This window comes from Carassius carassius, chromosome 20 (assembly GCF_963082965.1).
Source record: "Carassius carassius chromosome 20, fCarCar2.1, whole genome shotgun sequence".
Classification (NCBI taxonomy): Eukaryota; Metazoa; Chordata; class Actinopteri; order Cypriniformes; family Cyprinidae; genus Carassius; species Carassius carassius.
In genome coordinates, this window is record NC_081774.1 from 1303065 (window position 1) to 1325435 (window position 22371).

A 22371-nucleotide genomic window follows, 5' to 3' on the forward strand; every position below is an offset into this window, starting at 1 on the left:
CATTGAGATGTCATCATTGTATTTGTATTTTTTATTCTTTTATTGTGTTTTTTGTTCTGTCGCTGTCCTTGTGTTGGACTGCAGAGCTTCTGTCACGAAAACAAATTCCTCGTATGAGTGAACATACCTGGCAATAAAGCTCATTCTGATTCTGATTGTTTGTAAAGTAAAAATAAATTCAGAATGTAATGTATATTAAAACATTTTTCAATTAACTTTTTCACGACTTTTACTTTCTGTACATATCGTACAGTCCATTCTGAAAGTATACTTTTTTCAATTTTTGTTGTTGTAGCATGATGCTACAAATGTAAAAAAAAATCATTCATTAATCTACACTCATAATGACAACGTTTAAACTATTTTAGAAATGTCTGTAAATGTATTCCAAAAAAAAAAAAAACTGCAATAATCACATTTACATAAGTATCGCATTTACATTCAGTACTTAGTTGAAGCACCTTGGGCAGTAATTACAGCCTCAAATCTGTTTGGGTGTGGTGCAACAAGCTTTGCACACCTGGTTTTTGGGGATTTCCTGCCATTCTTTTTTGCAAATCCTCTCAAACTTGCTCAGGTTGGATGGGGACCATCGATGGACAGCCATATTCAGGTCTCTCCAGAGATATTCAATAGGGTTTAAGTCAGGGCTCTTCACAAGTCCTGCATTGCCTTGGTTGTTTACCTTTGTTTGGGTCACTGTCATGTTGGAAGGTAAAGCACACTTTACTTTTGGGATGGTACTCTGCTTGTGATGAGCAGAGCTGGTTTCCTTCAAACATGATGCTTAGAACTGAGGTTCATCAGACCAGAGAATCTTGTTTCTCACAGTCTGAGGGTCCTTTAGGTGCTTTTTTGTGTATGTGTGTGTTTTCTCATGTGTCTTCACTGAGGAGAAAATTGAGTTTGGCCACACTGCTATAAAGCCCAGATTGGCAGAGTGTTGCCATAATGTTTGTCCTTCTGTAGGTTACCATCTGCACATATGATCATGGAGCTCAACTAGAGTGACCATCAGGTTCTTGGTCACCAGTCTAGACAAGGCCCTTATCCACCAATTGCTCAGTTTGGCTGGACGACCAGCTCTTGAGAGTCCTGGTTGTGCCAACTTCTTCCATTTGAGAAATATAAATATATCACATTAACAGATATATCTTTTTATAGGTTTTCAATTTTAATATATATTATAAAATGTAATGTTATTACTGTGATGCAAAGCAGACTTTTTTTTTTTATCATTACTCCAGTTTTCAGTGTTACGTGATCTTTTAGAGGTCATTACAATTTATGACTCATTTCTGATTATGATGAAAACAATTTTGCTGCTTCATATTTTGAATGGAAATGGCTCGTTAAAGAAAAAAAAAGAGATATGTTCCTTTTCAAACCATGTCCAATCTATTTGTTTTACCACAGATGGACTCTAATCAATGTGTAAGAGAAATAGGAGTCACTGGAGATCAATTTCAAGTTCTGTTACAAAGGGTGAAAACTTATGTAAATGTGGTTTCAGTGTTTTTCTTTTTAATAAATTTAGACACTTTTAAAAGTCTGTTTTCACTTTGTGATTATGAGGTATGGAGTGTAGATATATATACACATGTATGTTATTTTTTAAAAACTGTTTTTACGGTCTATGGTGTTATGGTAATAAAGTCACACACATGCTTACATCTAAAATATATATTTTTCCTTTCATTAGGTGTGTAACAGCAAGCAACATGGATTAGGAGCATGCCAGTGAAGTCAAATTCATTTTCAAAGTCCAATAATTAAGTCTGACCTTGTGTGAACTATAAGAAAAAAGCTAAATGAACATACAGCACAGTAGGTTTTATGTGATTGATGAACACATGACCTCTATCACTAAAGAAGATGACACATTGCAGCAGGGAGTTTCTGCAATTAATACAAATTAATGTTACTTTGGAAAAAAGCAAGTTATTACTGTATTTATAGGATTTAACATTCCTTTTTTATTAAGGCTAATACACATCATGAACAAGCGTCTTAAATCTAAACAGTCTTAGACATGCAATTGTCATTTTCACTCGAGACGACAGAAATCAGGTTGTGAAAATTTCAATACATTAAGTGTGCTCCCTTACTGTAACCTAGCATACAACAGGTTCAAAATGCAATGGAAGCTCGTTTCTGCTACAGGATGAAAAATGGTAAGGTAACATGACATCTCACAATTCACTTTTTCTTGCAATTCTGAGAAGAAAAAAAAAGTCTGAATTGCAAGATAAGGTCTGACTGGCCAGAGAAAAGCGAAAAAAATTAGATAAGCAAGATATAAACTCAGAATCCAGAGGAAAAGAAAAATACAATGTAGAGGGCTGCATTGGGATTGAGTCCCGCCGGGTCCCGCGGGACCCAACGCAAATCTCGCGGGAGCGGGCGGTTTGAATTTTGCTGCGGGCGGGAATGGGCGGCTAAAAAAAACCCACCGCGGGATAGGGAGGTTGCCTGACAGCAATATTGCAAAGGGATTCATTTGTTAAATTCATTCGTTAACGTTGTTTATTTTATGTTATTTATTAGTGTTGTTTTTTGAACACAACCCCTTGTTGCCATTTGTTAATTAGGTCAAGAGGCGTGATAATGCCAGTGTTATTGAGCAGGCTGCCTTAGTTTGACTGTTTTTATTCTTATATGTATTTTTCAAACAGAATACCTGCGACAATTGGCTAATAATTGTAAAACTGCTGTTTTTCATGTAGCCTAGTTTATCATATTATGTATTTTTTTTTTGCAAAGCAGTCTATTTTTATGTGCAAAGTTTTTGATAAAAACGAAATTATATTTGAATGTATTGTGTGTTTTGTCTTTTTTTTTTTTTTTTTTTTTTTTACATGCAGGCCAGGGAAACGAAACAAACAACTCCATGAATCTCTTTAATAATATCAATACAAATACGTGTTTTTTTTCTGCGGGACGGGAGAAGACAAAATCAATGCATTTCTATTATTGTGCGGGAATAAATTCTCAGAGTTTTGCGGGTGCGGGCTGGAGTGGACATACATATTGCGGGAGCGGGCGGGAGTGTAACACATATGTTGCGGAGCGGGCGGTAACGGTCAGAAATTCAGCGGACGCGGGCGGGAGCGAAATGAAGAGAACAGTCCCGCGCAGGGCTCTAATACAATGCACAATCAATGCATACTTGTAAGTGCAAGAAAAACGTTTTTTTTTCTTCAAATTTTAAATAAAAATTCTTCAAAAATCAAAATTGCAAATTGCAATCATAACTTTAAATACATTTGTATTCTGTGGCGGAAACAAGCTTTCATTTACAATTCCAAACATGTGTACGCACACAAAAAGGAGGACAAAAAAAGATTAAAGATCATACACAAGACGATGAAGAACAGAGAACTCCATTGGGTGAAAGAAAGCAACATTTATTCATAACGTTAAGAAGTACATATTGTGGGGGTGAAAACCTTTTCCACAAAACAAAATCCTGAATTATACTTCATAACCTGATGTTTTTCCAGTGTTCCTCTTCATTGCAAGTTAAAGCATATAAATGTATTGTACATTTCAGTCAAATTTGATGCAATTTTCCCAGAACCTCTTTGTACTCGATAAAAACCAGAATTCATCGCTGTGGATCACCTTGGCATTGAGGATGTTAGTATCTCATTGTCAACAGTCTGGCTGACCTCAAATCTGAGCACTGATATTTACAGTTTAAGTATGAAAGATGAAAACTAAACTGTATAGAGGAATATTAGAGAAAGGAGTTCATTCTAAAATGAGGTTAACATGAAAGTCGCATAAACATTTCTATGACCACGGTTATGAACGAATCATGATTGTCTTGTGGGCAAAGGAAAAAAAAGAGAAAGCAAAGGATGTGAACTTAAAACGAATCGGTGCTCGATGCTATAAAATGCGAGTGGTGGGTAATATCAAGTGTGGAGTAACAGCAAGGTATAAATACTCCAAAGTAAAAGTACAAAGTTGAGGCGACTGGCATCGGTCAGAACAGATGTTAAAAGCTGCCGTAAAACTCTGAATGGGTCCGTCGAAACCAAGCAATTTCCACACTGAGAGAGGTTACGAGAACTTCGCGCCAGATCGCGTACAAATAAAACTGCGAGCTACTAAGAAGAGAGGGAAAAGCAAATAGAATGGGCGCAAAAAGCAAAACTACAATCTGTCATAACACAAATAATAATGAAGGAGGGTATTCTGGAAACACACACACCTGTCGGCGGCGTAAAACCGCCCGCTCTCACTGACATTGTCATCATCACAACGCAAGAGTGCAAGACGAGCCTCTCACGGTCAGACACAAAAACAGCGAGTATCTCACCTGTCTGTGCTTTACTTAGGTGCGGCGATCTCCTTCCGCTTTCTTTGAGGCGCAACCAAAGCAATTCTGGCACAATGATAATATTACTGCGTCCTGATTGGACAGAATAGCAGTGGGAGGGGCTTACTGTGATTGACATTTGTCTCACATCAAATAGAACAGCTTCACACGAGCAAGTTTCACCTGATTGGACAGAACAGCAGTGGGCGGGGCTTGCTGTGATTGACACATTTTTGTCTCAGATGATCGCGTTTCACCTGATTGGACAGTGGGAGGAGTTTGCTTTGATTGACACATCAAATCGAACACACCCGGATGAACGAGTTTGATTTCCTGACCCACAGATCCTGGGTGGTTATGGATCGGTTTTTGAAGCCGCTTCTAAATCAAGCAAGCTGAAATCGAGCACTTGGGACAAGAAACACTTCAAAACAAAGAGGAAAATAAGAAAGGATAGATCCGTCGGTCCCTCGGCAAAGAACAGAACACTAAAAAAAGGAAATTTTAAACATCCCAAAGCTATTTCTAGCCCATATCACCTAGCAGAGAGCGGATGAGATGTGACATGCCCTCCGTTCGACGCGGCACGGACTTCAGACGGAAAACGTTCCTCAAAGTTGAATCGTCCTTCAGAGTGTCCTAGCACCTTGGGATGGAGACGAGAGGCGCTCCGAAAACAAAACACCAAGACTCTTGCTGCAGGCGTCCGTTCTCTCAAAGATGTGCGCGGTGGTAGAACCTGAATGTCAGATGTCAACTTTAATGGGAACTCTATTTTCCTGAAAATCAGCTGCTTGGAAAGCGTTTGTAATTACTTTAAATACGTCACCCCCTCTCTCAGCTCGTGGAGATGACAGAGCAAGCGTGGCTTTTGCAGGTAGTTTTAAGAGAACTTCATCTTGGCTCCGTCTCTGTTGACAGGGCAAGGCCTGAGGCTGACATCGGCAGCCAGGCGCGAGAGAGAGAGAGAGAGAGAGAGAGCGAGCGAGAGAGAGAGAGAGAGGATGCTGGGAAGGGTCCCTTGCGCTCCAGGAGCCTCCTCCACGCTGCGGAGTTGCAGATCGAAGATCTCGTGTTTGGTCTCCTCCTAACACTGCGTCTCCCCTCTCCTCCCCATCCTCAACGAATGGTGGATGTGTAGTCCGCCACTCACACGATCTCATTCGTCCTGTCCAGCTTTACTCCCTCCTGTGATTGGTTTGATTCTCTCCTGTTGCGCTCGCACCATGGTGCTTCAGTTGTAACAGTGGTAAACGGGCATCCATGTTTGTTATTTTTTTATATTTACCCATTTTTAAAATGCCGATGAACTAAGCACAGCACAGGCCTAGCTCCTGTTCCAACAACCTGCGGACACAGACGGAGAAACATGACAGCGTTAGCATTGTTTTCCATTCAAAACAGCTAGAGCAAAGAGGAGCAGAATAAAAAAACACAAAGATGTTACTGTGAACCATAATTAGCTACCGTTTTTAAAATTGAACAAAACACGGAGAAAAGGGCAAAATTATTTTTATATTTGTGTTTTTAATTTAATTTTATTTGTGCTTTTATTTTTATTATGATTTTAATTACTTATTAATTGAATAATGTAATAGCTTTAATATTATTTTTAATAAAATTTTAATAACTTCATGGCTTTCTTTAATTTTTATTATCGTTTTAATTTATCATCAATTCAATAGAATTTTAAAGAATCTTAATTATTTGTATTATATTTTGATGCCTATTTATTATTCATACATTTGTATTTGCTAGTTTTAGTTTAAGCTTTAGTGATTTGTGTGTATACATAAAAAAAATAAAAATAAGAAACCGGCACATAAAATTCAATGCATTTTGGGTATCGGCTCTTAGGCATCAATAAAACAGATGATTAAATTAATGTATAGAACAGTTCAATTAAGTAAGATTTTTTAATGTTTGAAAGAAGTCTTTTAGATTGCATTTATTTGATAAAAAAAATCAGTAATATCATGAAATATTATTTAAACAATTTATTAACTTTTCAATTTGAATACATCGTAAAATGTAATTTATTTCTGTGATGCTCCGCTGTATTTTCAGCATCATTCCTCCAGTCTTCAGTGTCACATGATCTTCAGAAATCAGAATAATATACTGCTCAAGAAACATTTCTGATTACTATCAATGTTGAAACAGTTGTGCTGCACAATATTTTTGTAGAAAAATATATACAATATATATATATATATATATATATATATATGTGGAAACTTACATATATTTTATTTTTCAGGATTCTTTGATGAATAGAAATTTCAAAAGAACATGATTTACCTTTTGAAGCATTCTTTTTATTGTTACATTTGATGAATTTAATGCGCCCTTACGGATTACGTGTTAATTTCTTTAAAAAAAAAAATGCACATCTGACTCTGCATCTATGCTTGGTCTTTTAAGATGCGTGTGTGTGTCGTCTTACACTCTAGTACTGTGAGAGTCCCGTCACTCCTCCGTGTTGATAAGCCCGTTCTCCCTGGTAGGTGGAATCCTGGGAAAGCGCCACGTCCATCTGGGATTTGAACTCATCACCCAGGTAGCTATCCTGTTTCACACACACACACAAGACAAAAACAATATGTAAAACTACAGAGTTAACAAAAAGAGGTCACACAGACTCAAATGGCTTATGTCTCTTATAAAAGTGTGAAGATCCCAGTCAAATGTGGTCATGTGAGATCACCTGTGAGAGCTCGGGCTGGGACAGTCCAGGCTGGCTCATCTGTGACGGCTGGCTCATGGTGATGTAGCCCTGGGTCAGTGGACCCTGAGAGAAGGGCTGGGACACTAGATCCTGACTGGCCTGGCTGCTTGACATGTTGGCCTGCCCACTGCCGTGATTACCGGTGCCACGGTTCCTCTGACGACCTCCACGACCCCCGGTCTTACCTTTAGGAGCACCACGACCTGTAAACAGAGGGAGAACTGATTTATATCAAAATCCTGATTCAGTTCTGCTTCACCTCTTGTCACTGCATCCATAGCTTCTTTCTATATCTCTATAAAAGTAGCTAATGGGGTTGGGTGGTATTTCGAGTTATTACAATATATATATTCTTTATAAGCTTAGATCGATATACAGTAGTTTGAGACTTCAGTGAATGAACGCTGTCATGCACATGTGCACCAAACAGACAGAGCGCGATGAAACAGAAGTGCAATAATTCTGGCTGAAATATTTGTAGTTGGACAATGTGATACATGTAGAATTTTAAACTTACAAGTAAATGTATTTTTATGAAGGCACTAACTGTAAAGTGACTGTGGTAATCAAAAATGTCTCTGCTTTTAATCTTTTAACATTGTAATGTTACAATGTTAGAATAAAATGTGATTTTGACCCTTTTTGCACATAATATATAGGTTTATATTGTTAAATTCACTTACGGTTTCGTTGGACAACATTGAGCGGTATGTAATATATATATATATATATATATATATATATATATATATATATATATATATAAATTTGTATTTTTTTTTAAATCCAGATACAAAAATGAAAATAATGAGATATACATCGTATGTCGCAAAATCTGCCAAAAAATACAGAGAGATGAATTTTTGCCCATAGTAGCTAATGTCATTAAAAAGGCAATACAAAATACTAGTAACACTAGTCAAGGTTTCTTGTTCTCACCGGCAGCGGGTCCGTTCACCTGACCCAGGTAACCAGGCGGAGGCATGGGAGGCATCATCAGATTGAACGGGATGGGGATGTTCATGGATCCCATGGGGTTCGGCCCGGTCCCGATCATGCCCACCTGGTCATGGGTCTGGAAGTACATATTAGATGGACGCCCTGTAAAGACAGACAAGCAGTGACATATTACACATATATTTTTCCACAAATAAGCATTTCAAAAACACCTCATCATTAAAACACAGCATTATTATCATTGATATACCATTACCATTTTTGAATTAGATATTTAATTTTTTTTTTATTTTTAATATTTTAATTTAATTTTTTTATTTATGTTAAAAATATTATATAAAATAGTTATCTTTTATTTATTTTTGTTTTAAAATCTGTTTCGTCTATTCATTTTTATTTATTACTTTATTTAGTTTTCAATATTAATTTTAAAATAAGTTCACGGTGTTCATATTTTATTTCAATTCCTTTTTTTTTTACACTTCAAGTGACTTTATGGTTTCAGTTTTAGTAAACGTTAACAGAATAACAATGGATTGTTTTGGTCAATGCTTAAACTGATCAATTAAATTAGTTTAAACATGTTGATTAACAAGAAAAATACCAAATAACACTTTTTTCTATAAATAAGCATTTCTCATCATTAAACAACAGTGTCACTAATATACTATTACAATTCTTGTTCATATTGTGAATTAATTTTAATATCTTTATTTTGTATATTAATGTTTAACATTTTTATATAAAATAGTGATATATTTTTGTCTCGGCGTTTGTATTTATTTTGTTTAAAATTGTTTTTTAATTTTACATATTTTATTTCAATTATTAGAATTTTTTTTTTTACTTCAAGTGACTTTATGGTTTCAGTTTTAATTAACGTTAACAAAATAACACTGGATCGTTTTGGTTGATGCTTAAACTAACCAAATCAAATTAGTTTGATCATGTTGATCAACAAGAAAAATACCAGATAAGATTTCTTTTTGTAAATAAGAAACAAATCTACTGCAGCTGCACTGTTTTGAGATGTAAGGAGTGGTATGTGATTGTTTTCTCACCAGTGCTGCTGCGATCATACACAGATCCAGGAATCATGGCCTCTCTCGCGTCATACATGGCAGTACTCATGAAACGGGCTCCCTGAAACACAATTTACATTATTAGTTATTATTAGTTATTATGCACAAAAAACATGACTATTTCTGCACTAGAATTAACCCTGATTTGTGTGTGTGTGTGTTACTCACAGGGTTGATGGTGTTGACCAGCTTGCGTGGTTTGCTGAACTGCATGAGGCTCTCTCTCAGGTTGTTAAGCGGTCCTTCCACCAGAACCTTCTGCTCCTTGTAGTAGTTCAGCAGGTGGTTCCACAGAGGCTGCTTGGACAAAGCCTTAGGGTTGCCCACAATGATCACGCCATATCTGTACACACACACACTTGAGCTATCAACCTACACTTGTGCACAAATGCATAAAATATACAATGCATTTACAATGTTTCACAAAACTTCAAATTTCAACATTTCATTTAAATTTTTCCGCATTCCAATTTTAATGACCAAAAAAAACAGAATTCTTAAAAATGCTACAATCTATTGAAATTTTAGCACAAATATTGCCCTATAAAATGTGTCATCTAAGAAATTCTGTTGTCTATTTTACTTCTTCTATGTTTTATATTTTACAATTAAAAGGAAATTTATTATCAGAGACAATCAAATTGATTAAATTTAATGAAAAAATGTAATTCAAATAAAGTGAAAATTTCCTTTTATTTTTTTACAAAGTGCTGCACACACACACAAAAAAAGGTTTACCATATAAATTAAACCATGAATAAAAATAGATTTGTAATAAATATTTAATAAAATACATTATTGTTTATTGCTTCTTAAAGAAGCACACATACTCTACAAAACATGTAATATAACAAAACATAACTACAATCGTCAAACTTTCTTCAAATAAAACCAAACTTTTATTTTGGTGGTTTGTGGTGAAGACCTTTGAGTTTGTGTGTGTATCTAACCATAGTTTTTCTCAAATGAAATGGTGAAATGCTGGTGAAGTGACTCTCAGAGCAGCTCTGGAGAAGTTTGTGTGTTCATGTCCTCATTTTATTAAGACGACAGACACTAAAAACACCACAAACATCATGTGTGCTTCAGCGTGAGTAGTAGATGAAACCGAGACACGCAAAAACAGATCAAGTTTATAGCACTATTTTTACATTTTATTTTACAAAACTTGCCACATCCTGTGACATTCTGTTTTATAAAATAAACTCTATGACTGGAATCTGCAATTTTGTCCGTGTTAAACATTTTAGTTTAAATGCATCTCTGCCGTGCATACAGACAGCTGAATGACACTGACTGTAAAATGAGGTGTAATAAATGACGGCACCTTAATCTAAGTCTGCTATTGTTACCTGGCTCTGGTTAGTGCCACATTGAGACGTCGTGGGTCGTTCAGGAATCCGATGCCCTGGTGCTCATTAGCTCTGACACAAGACAGGATGATGAAGTCCTTCTCTCTGCCCTGGAACGCATCCACGCTGGCGATCTCCACCTCCTGTAGACACACAGAAACATCAATACATCACTGACACACTGGATGCCAAACAGCCATTAAGTACTACAGCAATAACAATCTCACACCAAAATGCGCTTTTCTTGACACCCTAAAATGCCCCAGTGAGTGTCTAGAGTACATTAATGCAACAGAGCGGCTGAAATCAGTCTGCAGGTGTAGTTTGGACTCTGTACCTGGTATAGTTTGGTGTGCAGAGAGCCGCTGAACTGCATGTACTGCACCAGATAAGAGCGCTGACCCTCGTAGGGTGTAATGATGCCGATCTGGTCGGGTTTGGCTCCGGCCTTCAGCAGACGGGTGGTGATCTTCTCCACATTAGACGCCTCGGTCCTGAACACAGAGAGAAGATTTTATCACACCGGCCCTTTAAATGATCTAATGCTGGTAAGGAGCATCTATGACTAAGCTTATGAATTTTCAAAGTTTTCAGTTATTCCAGTAGTTTCACATAAACAGACTTTTGACTGATGGCATAAATTCACTTATACAAGAAGGGGCCAACATTTTATAGTATATAAATATAATCATACATACATATATGTATATTTATTCTTATAGTGATTTTTTCACAATTAATACTGTTTCAAAGCAGCTCTACAGGAAGTCATGCTGTTACGTCTATAATGCATTAGTGCTTTACCATAGAGCAAGTTTTTGGGCTGGTGATATGATGATATAACACAACAGTTTAAATGATCTAGATACAGCTAAATTATATTTATAATGTTATCCAGCACATATAACAGTGTCGCAGTGATTTAGGAATGGCTAAATGTTCAAAGGCAATTAAGAGAATTTTGTCAGTTTTGATCTATAAGAGATTTAAAGCGCACCTTTTATGGGTAATGAAAGGTTCATATTTTGGTTTTGGGAGTCCCCAATAACAGTTTGACATGCATGCAAGGTTAAAAAACACTTTGCATGATGCTAATCTGCCATGATTGGTCTCATTTTCATTTCATCTGGCCTGTAATGAATGATGATGCAGCATTTATGAGCGCATTACCAGGAAAACAGCTATTTTTACTGCTATAAAAGTGGCACCTAGTGGCAAATAATGAATTTGGTTTTACATTCAGACCACAGGAAAAGACTCATGTTGAGGTCAACATTTCTGATTTCAGGTGGAATTACTGTAAAGTGATGGTGTTCTTTACTGTGGTTGAAAAATTACTATTAACAATACAAAAACAATTCTGGCGTTAACAGGTCATTTTATGTGATGTATAGAGGCATACATCTAAAACCTTATATAACAATTGATATACACAGAAATACAGTAATTTGTTTTTTAACTACTCTGGCCCTGACTCCCAGAAACAGTGTGAAGCCAACCTATCAGATGGAGTCTTGCTGTTTTGAGAAAGTATTATTGCGTGCACAATATGCATCAGATATTTGTGTTAAGAGTGGGATATGATGTTCAAATGTACCTGTTGAGATAGGAGGTGCCAGAGCTTGCGATCTCCTCCTGGCCTTGAGTTACATAGAAAAACATGGGCTTATCGGGCTGAGGCCACTGGAAGTCAAAGCCTTTCTTGATGCGATCGGCTGGAGAACAGAACAGAACAACATCATGAACAACATGTGGCTACACAAAAATGTTGTCTCTATGATCTATACTGACGTAATGCAATATCAACTACATAGAACTAGATTCAAAAAAATAAATAAACTTGAGATGACGTACTGGCGGTGACCCCGTTTTGCAGAGAGCCCTCGTAGAAGATGTTTGAAGGGAAAGCGCTGAGGGCCGGGTGCATGCGGTACTGCACCTGCAGACGGATGGGTCTGATGCCCAGGACCACCAGCCTCTCAAACAGAGACTGAGACAGACCTGCTTTAGCTGCTTTCTTGCACATGACCACAGGACCCAGCTGACAGTGGTCACCCACCAGAATCAGCTGTCAAACAGAGACGACAGTACACTTACTAAACAGAAAATGTATACAAAATCTGACTGTTCCAGAGTAAAAGTCCCTTTTTTAACATCTAAATACTGCTGTATATACTTATGATGAAAAACTCAGTATTGCTTCAATGTGGCAAAGTAGAGAAACTGTAGTTTAGATATATTTTTACTTGTTTGCAAGTTGACTAGAATTTAATGTAGAAAATATTGGTCATAAATGTAAGGGTGAGTAAAAAACGTATTCAGTTTTTATCGCCACACTTTCAACTTTTATGCAGTTTGTGCTTTTAAGGAAAGAAATTAATGTAGAGTTTATTCATATCCATTTCCTATGAGCTGGTAATTCGGTTAACCACGGTGTTTATGGTAAATGTTTTTTATAAGGAACACCATTACAGTGTATGTCCATTTATACTTATTTTCATATTCATCCTTGTTTTATATACAATTAAAAGCAATGTTATTTACGAAGATATTCGTTTTTTTTTATATCCTGAACTTTTCTTTTCTTTTAATTGTAGTTAAAGTTGTAGTAATCTTTTGTAGTAATAGTTTGTTAGGACAGAACAATATTTGGCCGAGATAAAACTATTTGAAAATCTGGAATCTGAGGGTGCAGAAAAATCTAAATATTAAGAAAATGCCTTAAACGTTGTCCAAATGAAGTTCTTAGCAATGCATATTACTAATCAAAAAGTATGTTTTGATATATTTATGGTAGGAAATGTACTAAATATCTTCATAGAACATGATCTTTACTCAATATCCTAATGGTTTTTGGCATAAAAGAAAAAACGATAATTTTGACCATTGCTACAAATATACCCAAATTGACTTATGACTGGTTTTGTGCAGGATCAGGATCACATTTCTCAACAATCAACTGTATGTAATGCAAGATGACTTACAGGTCTGGGGATGAGGCCAATGCATTAACTGTGCTAAAATATTTTAATCAAGTTAAAATATTTAAAAATATTATTTAATTAAGTTTTTTCATAACTAATTAAAGTTAACGTGTGAAACTGACAACCCAAATAATAACACATAATATTTGGAGTGAAACTAATACACATTTTATCATCAGTAATTTACATTATTTCTTAATGTATAAATAAAATATGACTTTTGACCCAGTGTGACATGTATTAAAGTTACTTGTTTTCCAGAAACTATGGTATGTTTGGGTAATGTAAAGTATATGTGTGGTAACATTCACAGTGTGATAATTTGCCCGTCACATACCTGTTTGGCCCCGAGCACCACTGGCACCATGCACTCGGGCTCCGTGGCCTGTGTGCTCTCATCGATTAGGATGGAGCGAAACTGCATCTTAGCCAGGCGAGGGTCACCCGCACCCACACATGTGCAGCAGATCACATCTGCATTCTGAGGAACAGAGAGAGAGCTAGATGTTTGCAGGCCTCTGTTACAGATGGGCTAATGGATCATGCACACAAAGAAAAAAATGCAACTTTTTCATTGTGTGTGTGTGTGTGTGCATGTGCTAACTGCAGGGGAAAATGCACCACGCAAAAACATTCCCCATTTCCTTTGCCAAAGAAAACTGCTTCAGCATTATTGTGCTCCACTGCCTGCAGCATTTATATAAATAAACACACAAAATGCACTACAAAAGCTTGACAATGCTGTGCAATTCCAGCATTTGGTAAAGTCAGACAGGTACCATGAGTAGCTCTCGCTCAGCGGTTCGTTTGAGAGCTCGGTAGCGTTTCTCATCGGAAGACGACAGCTCGCCAGTTTCGTCCTTCAGCTGCTGCAGTTTCTGCAACTCTGGCATACTGCAAAAAAGACAGACACACATCAGTCCTCATAAGATCTCTGCCAAGCATTCGAAATGAAATAGACATTGCTGGATTAAGATAAATAAAAAATAAAAAAATCTCAACCCTAAATCTGAGTGACAATAATAGGGATGCCAACCTCTGCACACCATTCATAACACAAACACAAAGGGTCAAACAGTGAGCATTAAGAACAGAAAAGTCTGCACCTGTCCATGTTGCGGATCTGATTGTGCAGAGCCAGGAAAGACACCGGGGAATCGATGGCCTCCCGACTCTTAGCGCACAGACGAACCACCTTCAGCCCCGTCTGATGGATCTTCTCTGTCAGCTGATCCACTGCGATGTTACTCGGAGCACAAACCAGAACTGGACTAAACAATAAAAACAGACACAATGCAAACACTCCGTTGATAATATAGGGCCATATTTTTTCTAAAATCATTTTTATCTTTACATCTTCCTAGATTCCATTTTTTTCCTGTCTTTTTTATTATTTTTGGATTTTTTTTTTAATGGTAAAATTACATTTTACAATTCAAAAAGCATGTGTAACATGCATACAATATATTTTTTTAAGTCTGTTTTTATTTTGATTTAATTCAGACTTATCAAAACCACTAATAAACACACAAAGCCATAAAATATTACTTTAATTAATCTTATAGAATTTAATCAAATTAACATTTAGTAAGCAAAGTGCTGCACAACAGTACTAGAAAGTTTATGGTTTAATTTAAAGCATGCAACAAAAACTAAATGTAAGGTAAAAAAAAGTAAGTATTATTTTATATTATAGGTCATTTTAATGTCACAACTTTTTCAACCTAATCTTTACCAAAAACATCTCTTCATATTTAAATAGTAGTCTTTTCTGTTGTAATATTCACAGACACTAGTCAATATCACAAGTTAAGTGTACAACTCTTCTCTCGATTGATGCATTTAAAATTTACCAAATTTTATGATATTCTGTGTTATAGTGTTAATTCCACATTTATGACCGGGTTATGCGATTCTGTCTGTGTTTTTCCACATTGTGGAAATCATAGGAGTCTAACAATACAGAAATGTAAAAACGACATATGATATTAAATTTTAAATATAGTAGCAAAGTAAATTAACTTTATTTCATGTTGAAATTGCGAAATGCATTGGAAATGTAAGTGGAAACACTGTCGCGAGGGAACAAGTCTCACCCATTGCCCTGTCTGGCCAGATGATAGACGATGGTGGCAGAGGTGACAGTCTTTCCGGTTCCTGGAGGCCCCTGGATCAGACTCAGGGGTCGCTGCAGCACCGTCTTCACAGCATAAACCTACATTGTTCCACAACACCTTGAGTCTCAGAAACCTGAAGAGCAAGGGCTGAATCAAAGGCTTTAGACAGCTCTCTACCTGTGAGTGGTTAAGATCTGGCAGGCCCTGCGCAGTGAAGCGTTTGGGCAGCTGGCATTTAATGATAACGTCCTCCACCTCGTGACCCAGCAGCTTGTGATAGATGTAGCCAGACACAGAGGTCTCGTCCACAGCAAACGTCTTCAGGGCACTCTGCATGCTACAATATACAAAGAAAAAGTTTAACTTTGTGTCCACCATAGATTATTAGACTATGTCACATAATAGTTAATCTGTAAAAATTACAAATAATCAGGACTGGAGATTTCAAGCTTTGAAAAAGTCGCAAAAGATTAATAAAAGTATCACAGGAGGAGTCTGAGAGACTCGTGCATTGAAATGTATGCCCTGTGACGTCCTTTGATAACTTAATGTGAAAAACAGAGTGAAGTTCAAGTAGTTTGTTATGCAATTAAATCTTTTTAGACTCAGAAAGCTCTAGGTCTCCATTGATTGTAATTGCATGTTTAATTGCATAATTATATATGGCAACTAAACTAAAACTAACAAAAATAAAAACACATTTCTGCTACATGAAATAAAAGGTTTACAGAAACAAAATGCATAATAAAATTAATTTATTTTAGCTAGCTTCAGCAATTCTCTTTTTTTTTGTTTACCTTGATTTTTGGGGTTAATAAGATAAATAATAAGCTAGTTGACAAGGCATTACATTTAAATTACTAAAAACTAATAATAAAACAAATAAAAACTGTTTATAATTGAATGGACTATATATATATAGTTGAATGGAGTAGTGAAAGTGTAAGTGATAGTACGACTAACCGGTCAAATGATGTCGATTTCCAGACAAAGTCCACCTGGAAGTTATGTGTTACCTCCACAGGTGCACCAGCACTGCTGCGCAGCTCGATGGCGATTTCATCTCCATAATCTGAGAGGATCTCGGTTAAGGAATCTACTGATATAAACAGTGATTGCAAAACTCACGATTCAAGTGCTCTGCACAGGTTGCAATTATATTGCTATGTAGTTGCAAGGATGTTCTGGGTGGTTGCTTTTCAAGTCATTAATGCATGCCTAAGCACATTATCAAGAAAAATAAAAGCTGTCATTGTGTTGAGTTTGATCATTGCTGAAAGGATACTGTCCGGGACTTTGATGACGTGTCCGATCCCTTTCCACAGCGGAGCCATGTCTCCTTTATACCGCAGACAGATCTCGTCTCCTTGCATCAGTCGCATGTCTAAGAAACATCACCCACATAGAGAAACACAGTCAGAGAGACCACATCCTGTGGATTTATGCACTAATAACAATAATCGAGCTATATATCCATCACATACACAGTACAGCACCACAAACACACATGCACACACACACACACACACACACGCGTGCGCACTAAGGTCCGTGCACACATCGATGAGGGATGCATGGGACACGGTGTTAGGGATGGGATGGATATGAACCACTGGTAGACACAGAAGATGATGAAAGTAATTATTACCACCTGAATCCGTCTTGGGCAGAGTGAAATAAGCTATCCGCTTTTTATTCAGTCCCAAATCCCACCTCACTGTTATATTGTCTTGAGTCTGAATTAAAAAGAGGAGACAAGCAAGCAGAATAAATATCAAATGTTTTGACATTCACAGTCTAACACATTAAATCGGATTCTGTATTTGGACTTCGCACTTATAAACAACCTTTCTAAGAGAAAAGACACTAATGGGGCTGAACAATGAATTGAAATAAAACAGGAATCACAATATAATTTTTAAATATACCTTTAGATACATAGACATGAAATTTCATCACATAGGAAACAAGATCACAGTTCAAATGGCAATCACAATATGATAAAGTAACTTTTTGCTTGCAAAAATGTCGTGAAAAAATCCCATCCATTCTGTACTAACTATGAGTCAATGTGATTTCAGCTTAATTTTTACAAAATCATATTTAAATTACAATTTCCTGGTGAACAACAACACTACCCATGATCAGTTTATATTTATACTTTATATTTCTATTTATAACTTTGTAAGTACCTGAATGGTTTGTAATAAGCCTCCAATGCATCATATTTTATACTTCGAGATAGTTTTATATTGCAATACTATTGTGGATTTCACAGTAGCTCATGTCTTCATCATAGACGTTATGCCAGATGCATTTAATTGTAGTTCGTTTAAATCAAATGTTGTAATGGAGAGATTTATTTCAGAGCGTGTTCACGGCTGAACTATTTATTGATTTTTATTACTAATGAAGAAAATGAAGGGCCTCTGTTGCACTCCATAAATCAAGCAGAAAGTTAACCAAACTTTGCTTACGCAATCATCATCATATCAGGTCTATTGCATCATCACTAGTTTAACCCCAGGAATAACTGAAGAGCAGAAAGGTTTTCATACTTGGGACTCTTTGAGTTTCTTGTCATAGTCAGCCTCTAGTTTGACCAGCGGCCCAAAGATGTTCTGGTACTGATAGGCATCTTCATATCGCAGCAGAACGTGCTGAGGTTCCTCATCCACTCCAGGTTTCTCCAAATCTTCCAGGGTCGCTGTTGGGTTTTCCTGCAAACGTGACAGAACGTACAGTCATACAATAGCATGCTCAAAACGGTGTTCGTATGCATGAGAAAGTTCACAATACCTTCCAGAGCTCCTCGAGTTTATTGATCTGCTGTGCCGTGATCTGACGTGCCCTCAGCTGCTCCTGCTCGGACGGGATCTTCACCAGCCAGGACAGGAAGCAGCGGTCCTGGATGAGGGGCTGCCACTGAGAGCTGTCCCAATTAATGTCCTTCAGACTGCTCTGACTGGCACACGGCTGCCTGAACACACACACACATACACACACCCATGAAACAGAGGCACTGCACACGCTTGATAAGCAATGGTGGACAGCTTCTGATAAAACCAGCACCAGAAAAAAAAAATATAGACAGTTGTGTTTTCAGAGCTTTGAGTGGTGTGATTACATTTTCACAAAACTTTTCACATAACATAACATAAAAAAAAAAAAAAAAATTTAATCGAGTCTAATGGAAAAATGGAGGAAATGGGTTGATATATTTTTGTTGCTACATATAAATAATAGGATATATATATATATATATATATATATATATATATATATATATATATATAAATTTGTTTTGTTTTTATGCATTGATTTAATTTATGCATTTATTAAATAAAATAAAATATTTATAAAAGTTAGATAAAACATTTATGCATTTATCTATAAATATGCAATCACAGACACATTAAAAGCAATTATGCTAGCACACGAGGTGCATAAAGTACAGACCTGGTTCCTAACACACCCACTCAGCTTTATTACGTAAAATTGAAAATACATGGGACTTTCCCATGTCACATTTTCAGTAAGCATGTACCATCACGGATGCAAAAGTGTCTAAAAGCTCCATATTATCAATCTTAAATCAATCTTGTAAATACAGATTGTGTCATATTCAAACAATGAAGAGGACATCCAGCATGATTTTTGTTGTTGTTACTAAAACCAATGACTAAACCTCACTTTATTTACTGATGCCTACAAGACATCAAATTGGATTTGGGTCAGCCTAATCAAAATCATTTTTTTCTTTCCCAGAATTACTAAATTTGAGTTTGTGAGTCAGAATGAAATGCGTTGCAAATATGTCACCTGCACAGAAGTACCACGACAGAGTCGGCTTTAGCCGGGATGAAGCCGAGCAGGAACACATTACGGCAGCCGCAGTTATAGCACTCCAGAACCGTCTCTCCCAGCGGCCCGTCCTTATGCAGAGTCACCTCCTTACATTTAGCCCTCACCAAGTGGTTCACAATATGACTGAAATAACAAATGTGACAAGAATAATCATTTTAGGTTTTAAAAATGCTCTGGTTAATCAAATGATTGGACTGGTGCACTCACCTGCCAGAGGTGTTTCCACGGCCGTTGCAGAACCATTTCTTGCTGGTGTTGCAATAGACAACACATGCCGGATCATGGATGCCACAGTAGCTGCAAACATACAAAAACCAGCTCACAAAATGATAATACTTGCATATGATACCATTCGAAATTTAGAGTCAGTATGATTTATTAATGTTCCCTAGTCTTTTCTGCTAATCAAAGATGCATTTACTTGAATACAAACTGTAAGTGCAGTAATACACTGAAATATTATTACAATTTCAATTAACGTCTTTCTATTTAAATCCATTTTAAAATCTAATTAATTCCTGTGTTGTTCTGCATCATTACTCCAGTCTTCAGTGGCACGTTATCTTCAGAAATCATTATAATATACAGCTCAAGAAACATTTCTGATTATTATCAATGTTGAAAACAGTTGTGCTGCTTCATATTTTAGTGGAAGTCGCGTTACATAACTTTTTAGGAATCTTTGATGAACAAAGTTCAAAATATTTGATATACGATTATAATCAGATACATTCAAATGTAATATTTGAAATAGGAATTACAGATTATGAATATATAAAATAAATACAATTAAAACTAGGGAAGTTTGGTGAAAATAATGACAGTATGAAGTTTGAAAATATAAACTTCCCTTTACACAATCATATAAAAAGCTGCAGCTAATGCACAGTAACCAGATAAAACACAAAAAGCTAACATAGCAGTTTAATAAAATAATAACCATTTAAACACATCTGCAAGCTATAAAATAGTTAAGAAATCTCTCACACACCACTGCAACATCATTATAACTACCTTCAAACACAAAAAACCTACATCAAGCATAATGTAGAATCAGAGGGGTCATGCACCACTTTTTAAATAAATAAGTTGCGAGGGGACAACTGACATTTACTCAGCAGAGTGTCATTATACAAAGAATACTGCGAGTGAGCCACGCATTTCAGAGAATCGTGCATTATTTTATTTCTCTCACAGCTACAGACACAAGATAACAGCGTGAGAGATCAGGGCATGTGTGTTATCCGTACCTGCAGGCGTGCACCGGCAAATCTTTAGTGTAGTAAGTATCTTCCTCATCCTCCTCAAAGTTCAGCTCGGCCAGAAGTTGGCTGGTCTTCACCACTGCATCGTCTCCGTTGGGCAGAACACCATCAGGTCCATTCACCTAAACGCAAAATATTTCACCTTAACACCACCGTTTTCAAACAAATCTCAAATTGTCCAAGCGTGAAACCAGGAGATTCAATCCAGTGCACATTCAACCCTCAAAACACACACATCTGCAACTTACACCAACAGAAACGCAGTTAAATCAAGTATAAACATACACCTGATTAACTAAAACAACCTGACTTACTCAGCTACATATACTTCACAAAAGTCTAAAAAAAACATGTTTAAAAGCTTCAGCTAATGCACAGTAACCAGATAAAACATGAAAAGCTAAGAAAACAACAATTTAATAAAATAATTACCATTTAAACACATCTGCAAGTTATAATTATTACCATACAAACGAATCCCCTCTAATCAAATATGCGCCTAAAAACAGTTGTAATTCAATAGTCATTCTGAAACACATAAACCTGTGACATAAACAATATAACACGTGTTAAAAATCGAATAAGATGCATGTTGTTATAACACCAAAATAGTTAAGAAATAGCTCTCACACACCACTGCAACACATTAATATAACATGAATATAGTAAACAAAGACACACCTGTCATCTGCAGCTAACTGTAATAAAACAACATCTCTGAGAATAAGCTGTTATGACATGCTAATTAGTATTATAAGAAAATAGTTTGTTATCAACACAAGCGTAAGTTAATTCACCCTGAAAGTAACGTTACGCAAATACACCTGAGATCTGCAGCTAATCAACCAAAACAATGTTTTTGACGTAACGTACTTCACCGCAGACAGTAAAATAGTAGCTATTATATGTAGTTTTATTTATTAGCATAATAAACTTGTATTTGTACACTATTGTAGTTCACAAAAGTCCCTCTGAAAACTCTCTCTTCTGGCGGCCTGTTTTGTCGTTGCTAACGCTAACGCGCGGCTAACGCCTGCTAGCTCGCCATATTTGGACTCAAACGCGTTGAAAGCCACCTGACAGAACGCTTTATTCTGTGTTCTGTGTGTTTGTACCTGGCTGTCGAGTTGACTCTGTGTGTGGCCCTGAGTTTGGGTCTGGCTGGGCAGCGTGAAGTCGGTGAACTCGAACTCGGAGCCCTGCGTGTCGGCCCCGAGCAGCTCCGCTTCCTCCGTGTCCAGGAAGGTGAGCGTCTGCGAGCTCGGCCCGTACGCCTCCACACTCATCTTTTCCTTGCTTCGCTGGCCGCCTTTATCGCAGGAGACACCGAGTAATCCCTCAGCGGTGCGGGGAAACGAGCGACCGACGTTTGTTTTGGTTCGAAGGGAAGAGAAGGAAACGGCGCGCGACGAGCTCGTGCAGAGAAACGAAAGCAAACGATTCCGGAGAACACTCGACTCCCACTCGAGCGCGGTGACGTCACGGGGCGAGCGGAAGCGCAACCGAAGCGATGACGTCTACACACGTTCGCCGATTTGTTTTGTGAATATATTGCTGTCAAGGAAAATACCTTCTTTTACTGTCTATTGAAAATACAGACCATTAAATAGCTTCTGTCAATTGTACATTGTTTACAAATAGAGGTTTAGCTCTTCTGAAATATTATATGAATCGTAGGAAAAACATTTGGCC

General features: G+C 36.9%; 1 protein-coding gene across 2 annotated transcripts; it reads right to left on the minus strand.

Annotated features, from left to right (window-relative positions):
• Positions 1–3386: 3386 nt before the first annotated feature.
• Positions 3387–22165, minus strand: LOC132095980 (regulator of nonsense transcripts 1-like). Of its 2 annotated transcripts, none has more exons than XM_059501087.1 (24): positions 21795–22165; positions 20665–20801; positions 19622–19711; positions 19370–19537; positions 18347–18527; positions 18106–18267; positions 17199–17283; positions 16833–16931; positions 16511–16619; positions 15725–15884; positions 15527–15645; positions 14537–14701; positions 14210–14324; positions 13768–13911; positions 12301–12514; positions 12044–12161; positions 10784–10940; positions 10447–10589; positions 9263–9437; positions 9074–9155; positions 7995–8156; positions 7035–7258; positions 6774–6896; positions 3387–5674 (listed from the first exon to the last, which is right to left on the minus strand). In XM_059501087.1, the coding sequence occupies exons 1-23, from the start codon at positions 21963–21965 to the stop codon at positions 6777–6779; spliced, it is 3300 nt and encodes a 1099-aa protein (XP_059357070.1). In that variant the 5' UTR covers positions 21966–22165; the 3' UTR covers positions 3387–5674; positions 6774–6776. The 2 variants fall into 2 exon arrangements, with proteins under 2 accessions (XP_059357070.1, XP_059357069.1); XM_059501086.1 differs by having other exon boundaries at positions 17196–17283; positions 21795–22164.
• Between the last annotated feature and the right edge of the window lie 206 nt (positions 22166–22371).

Coding starts and splice junctions, on each gene's coding strand:
- LOC132095980 (XM_059501086.1), bottom strand. CDS start 21,965: ATGAGTGTGGAGGCGTACGGGCCGAGCTCGCAGACGCTCACCTTCCTG. Junction 18,528..19,369: donor GTCGTGGTACTTCTGTGCAG/GTGACATATTTG, acceptor GTGTGTGTTCAG/GCAGCCGTGTGCCAGTCAGA. Junction 16,620..16,832: donor CGTCATCAAAGTCCCGGACA/GTATCCTTTCAG, acceptor AGATCCTCTCAG/ATTATGGAGATGAAATCGCC.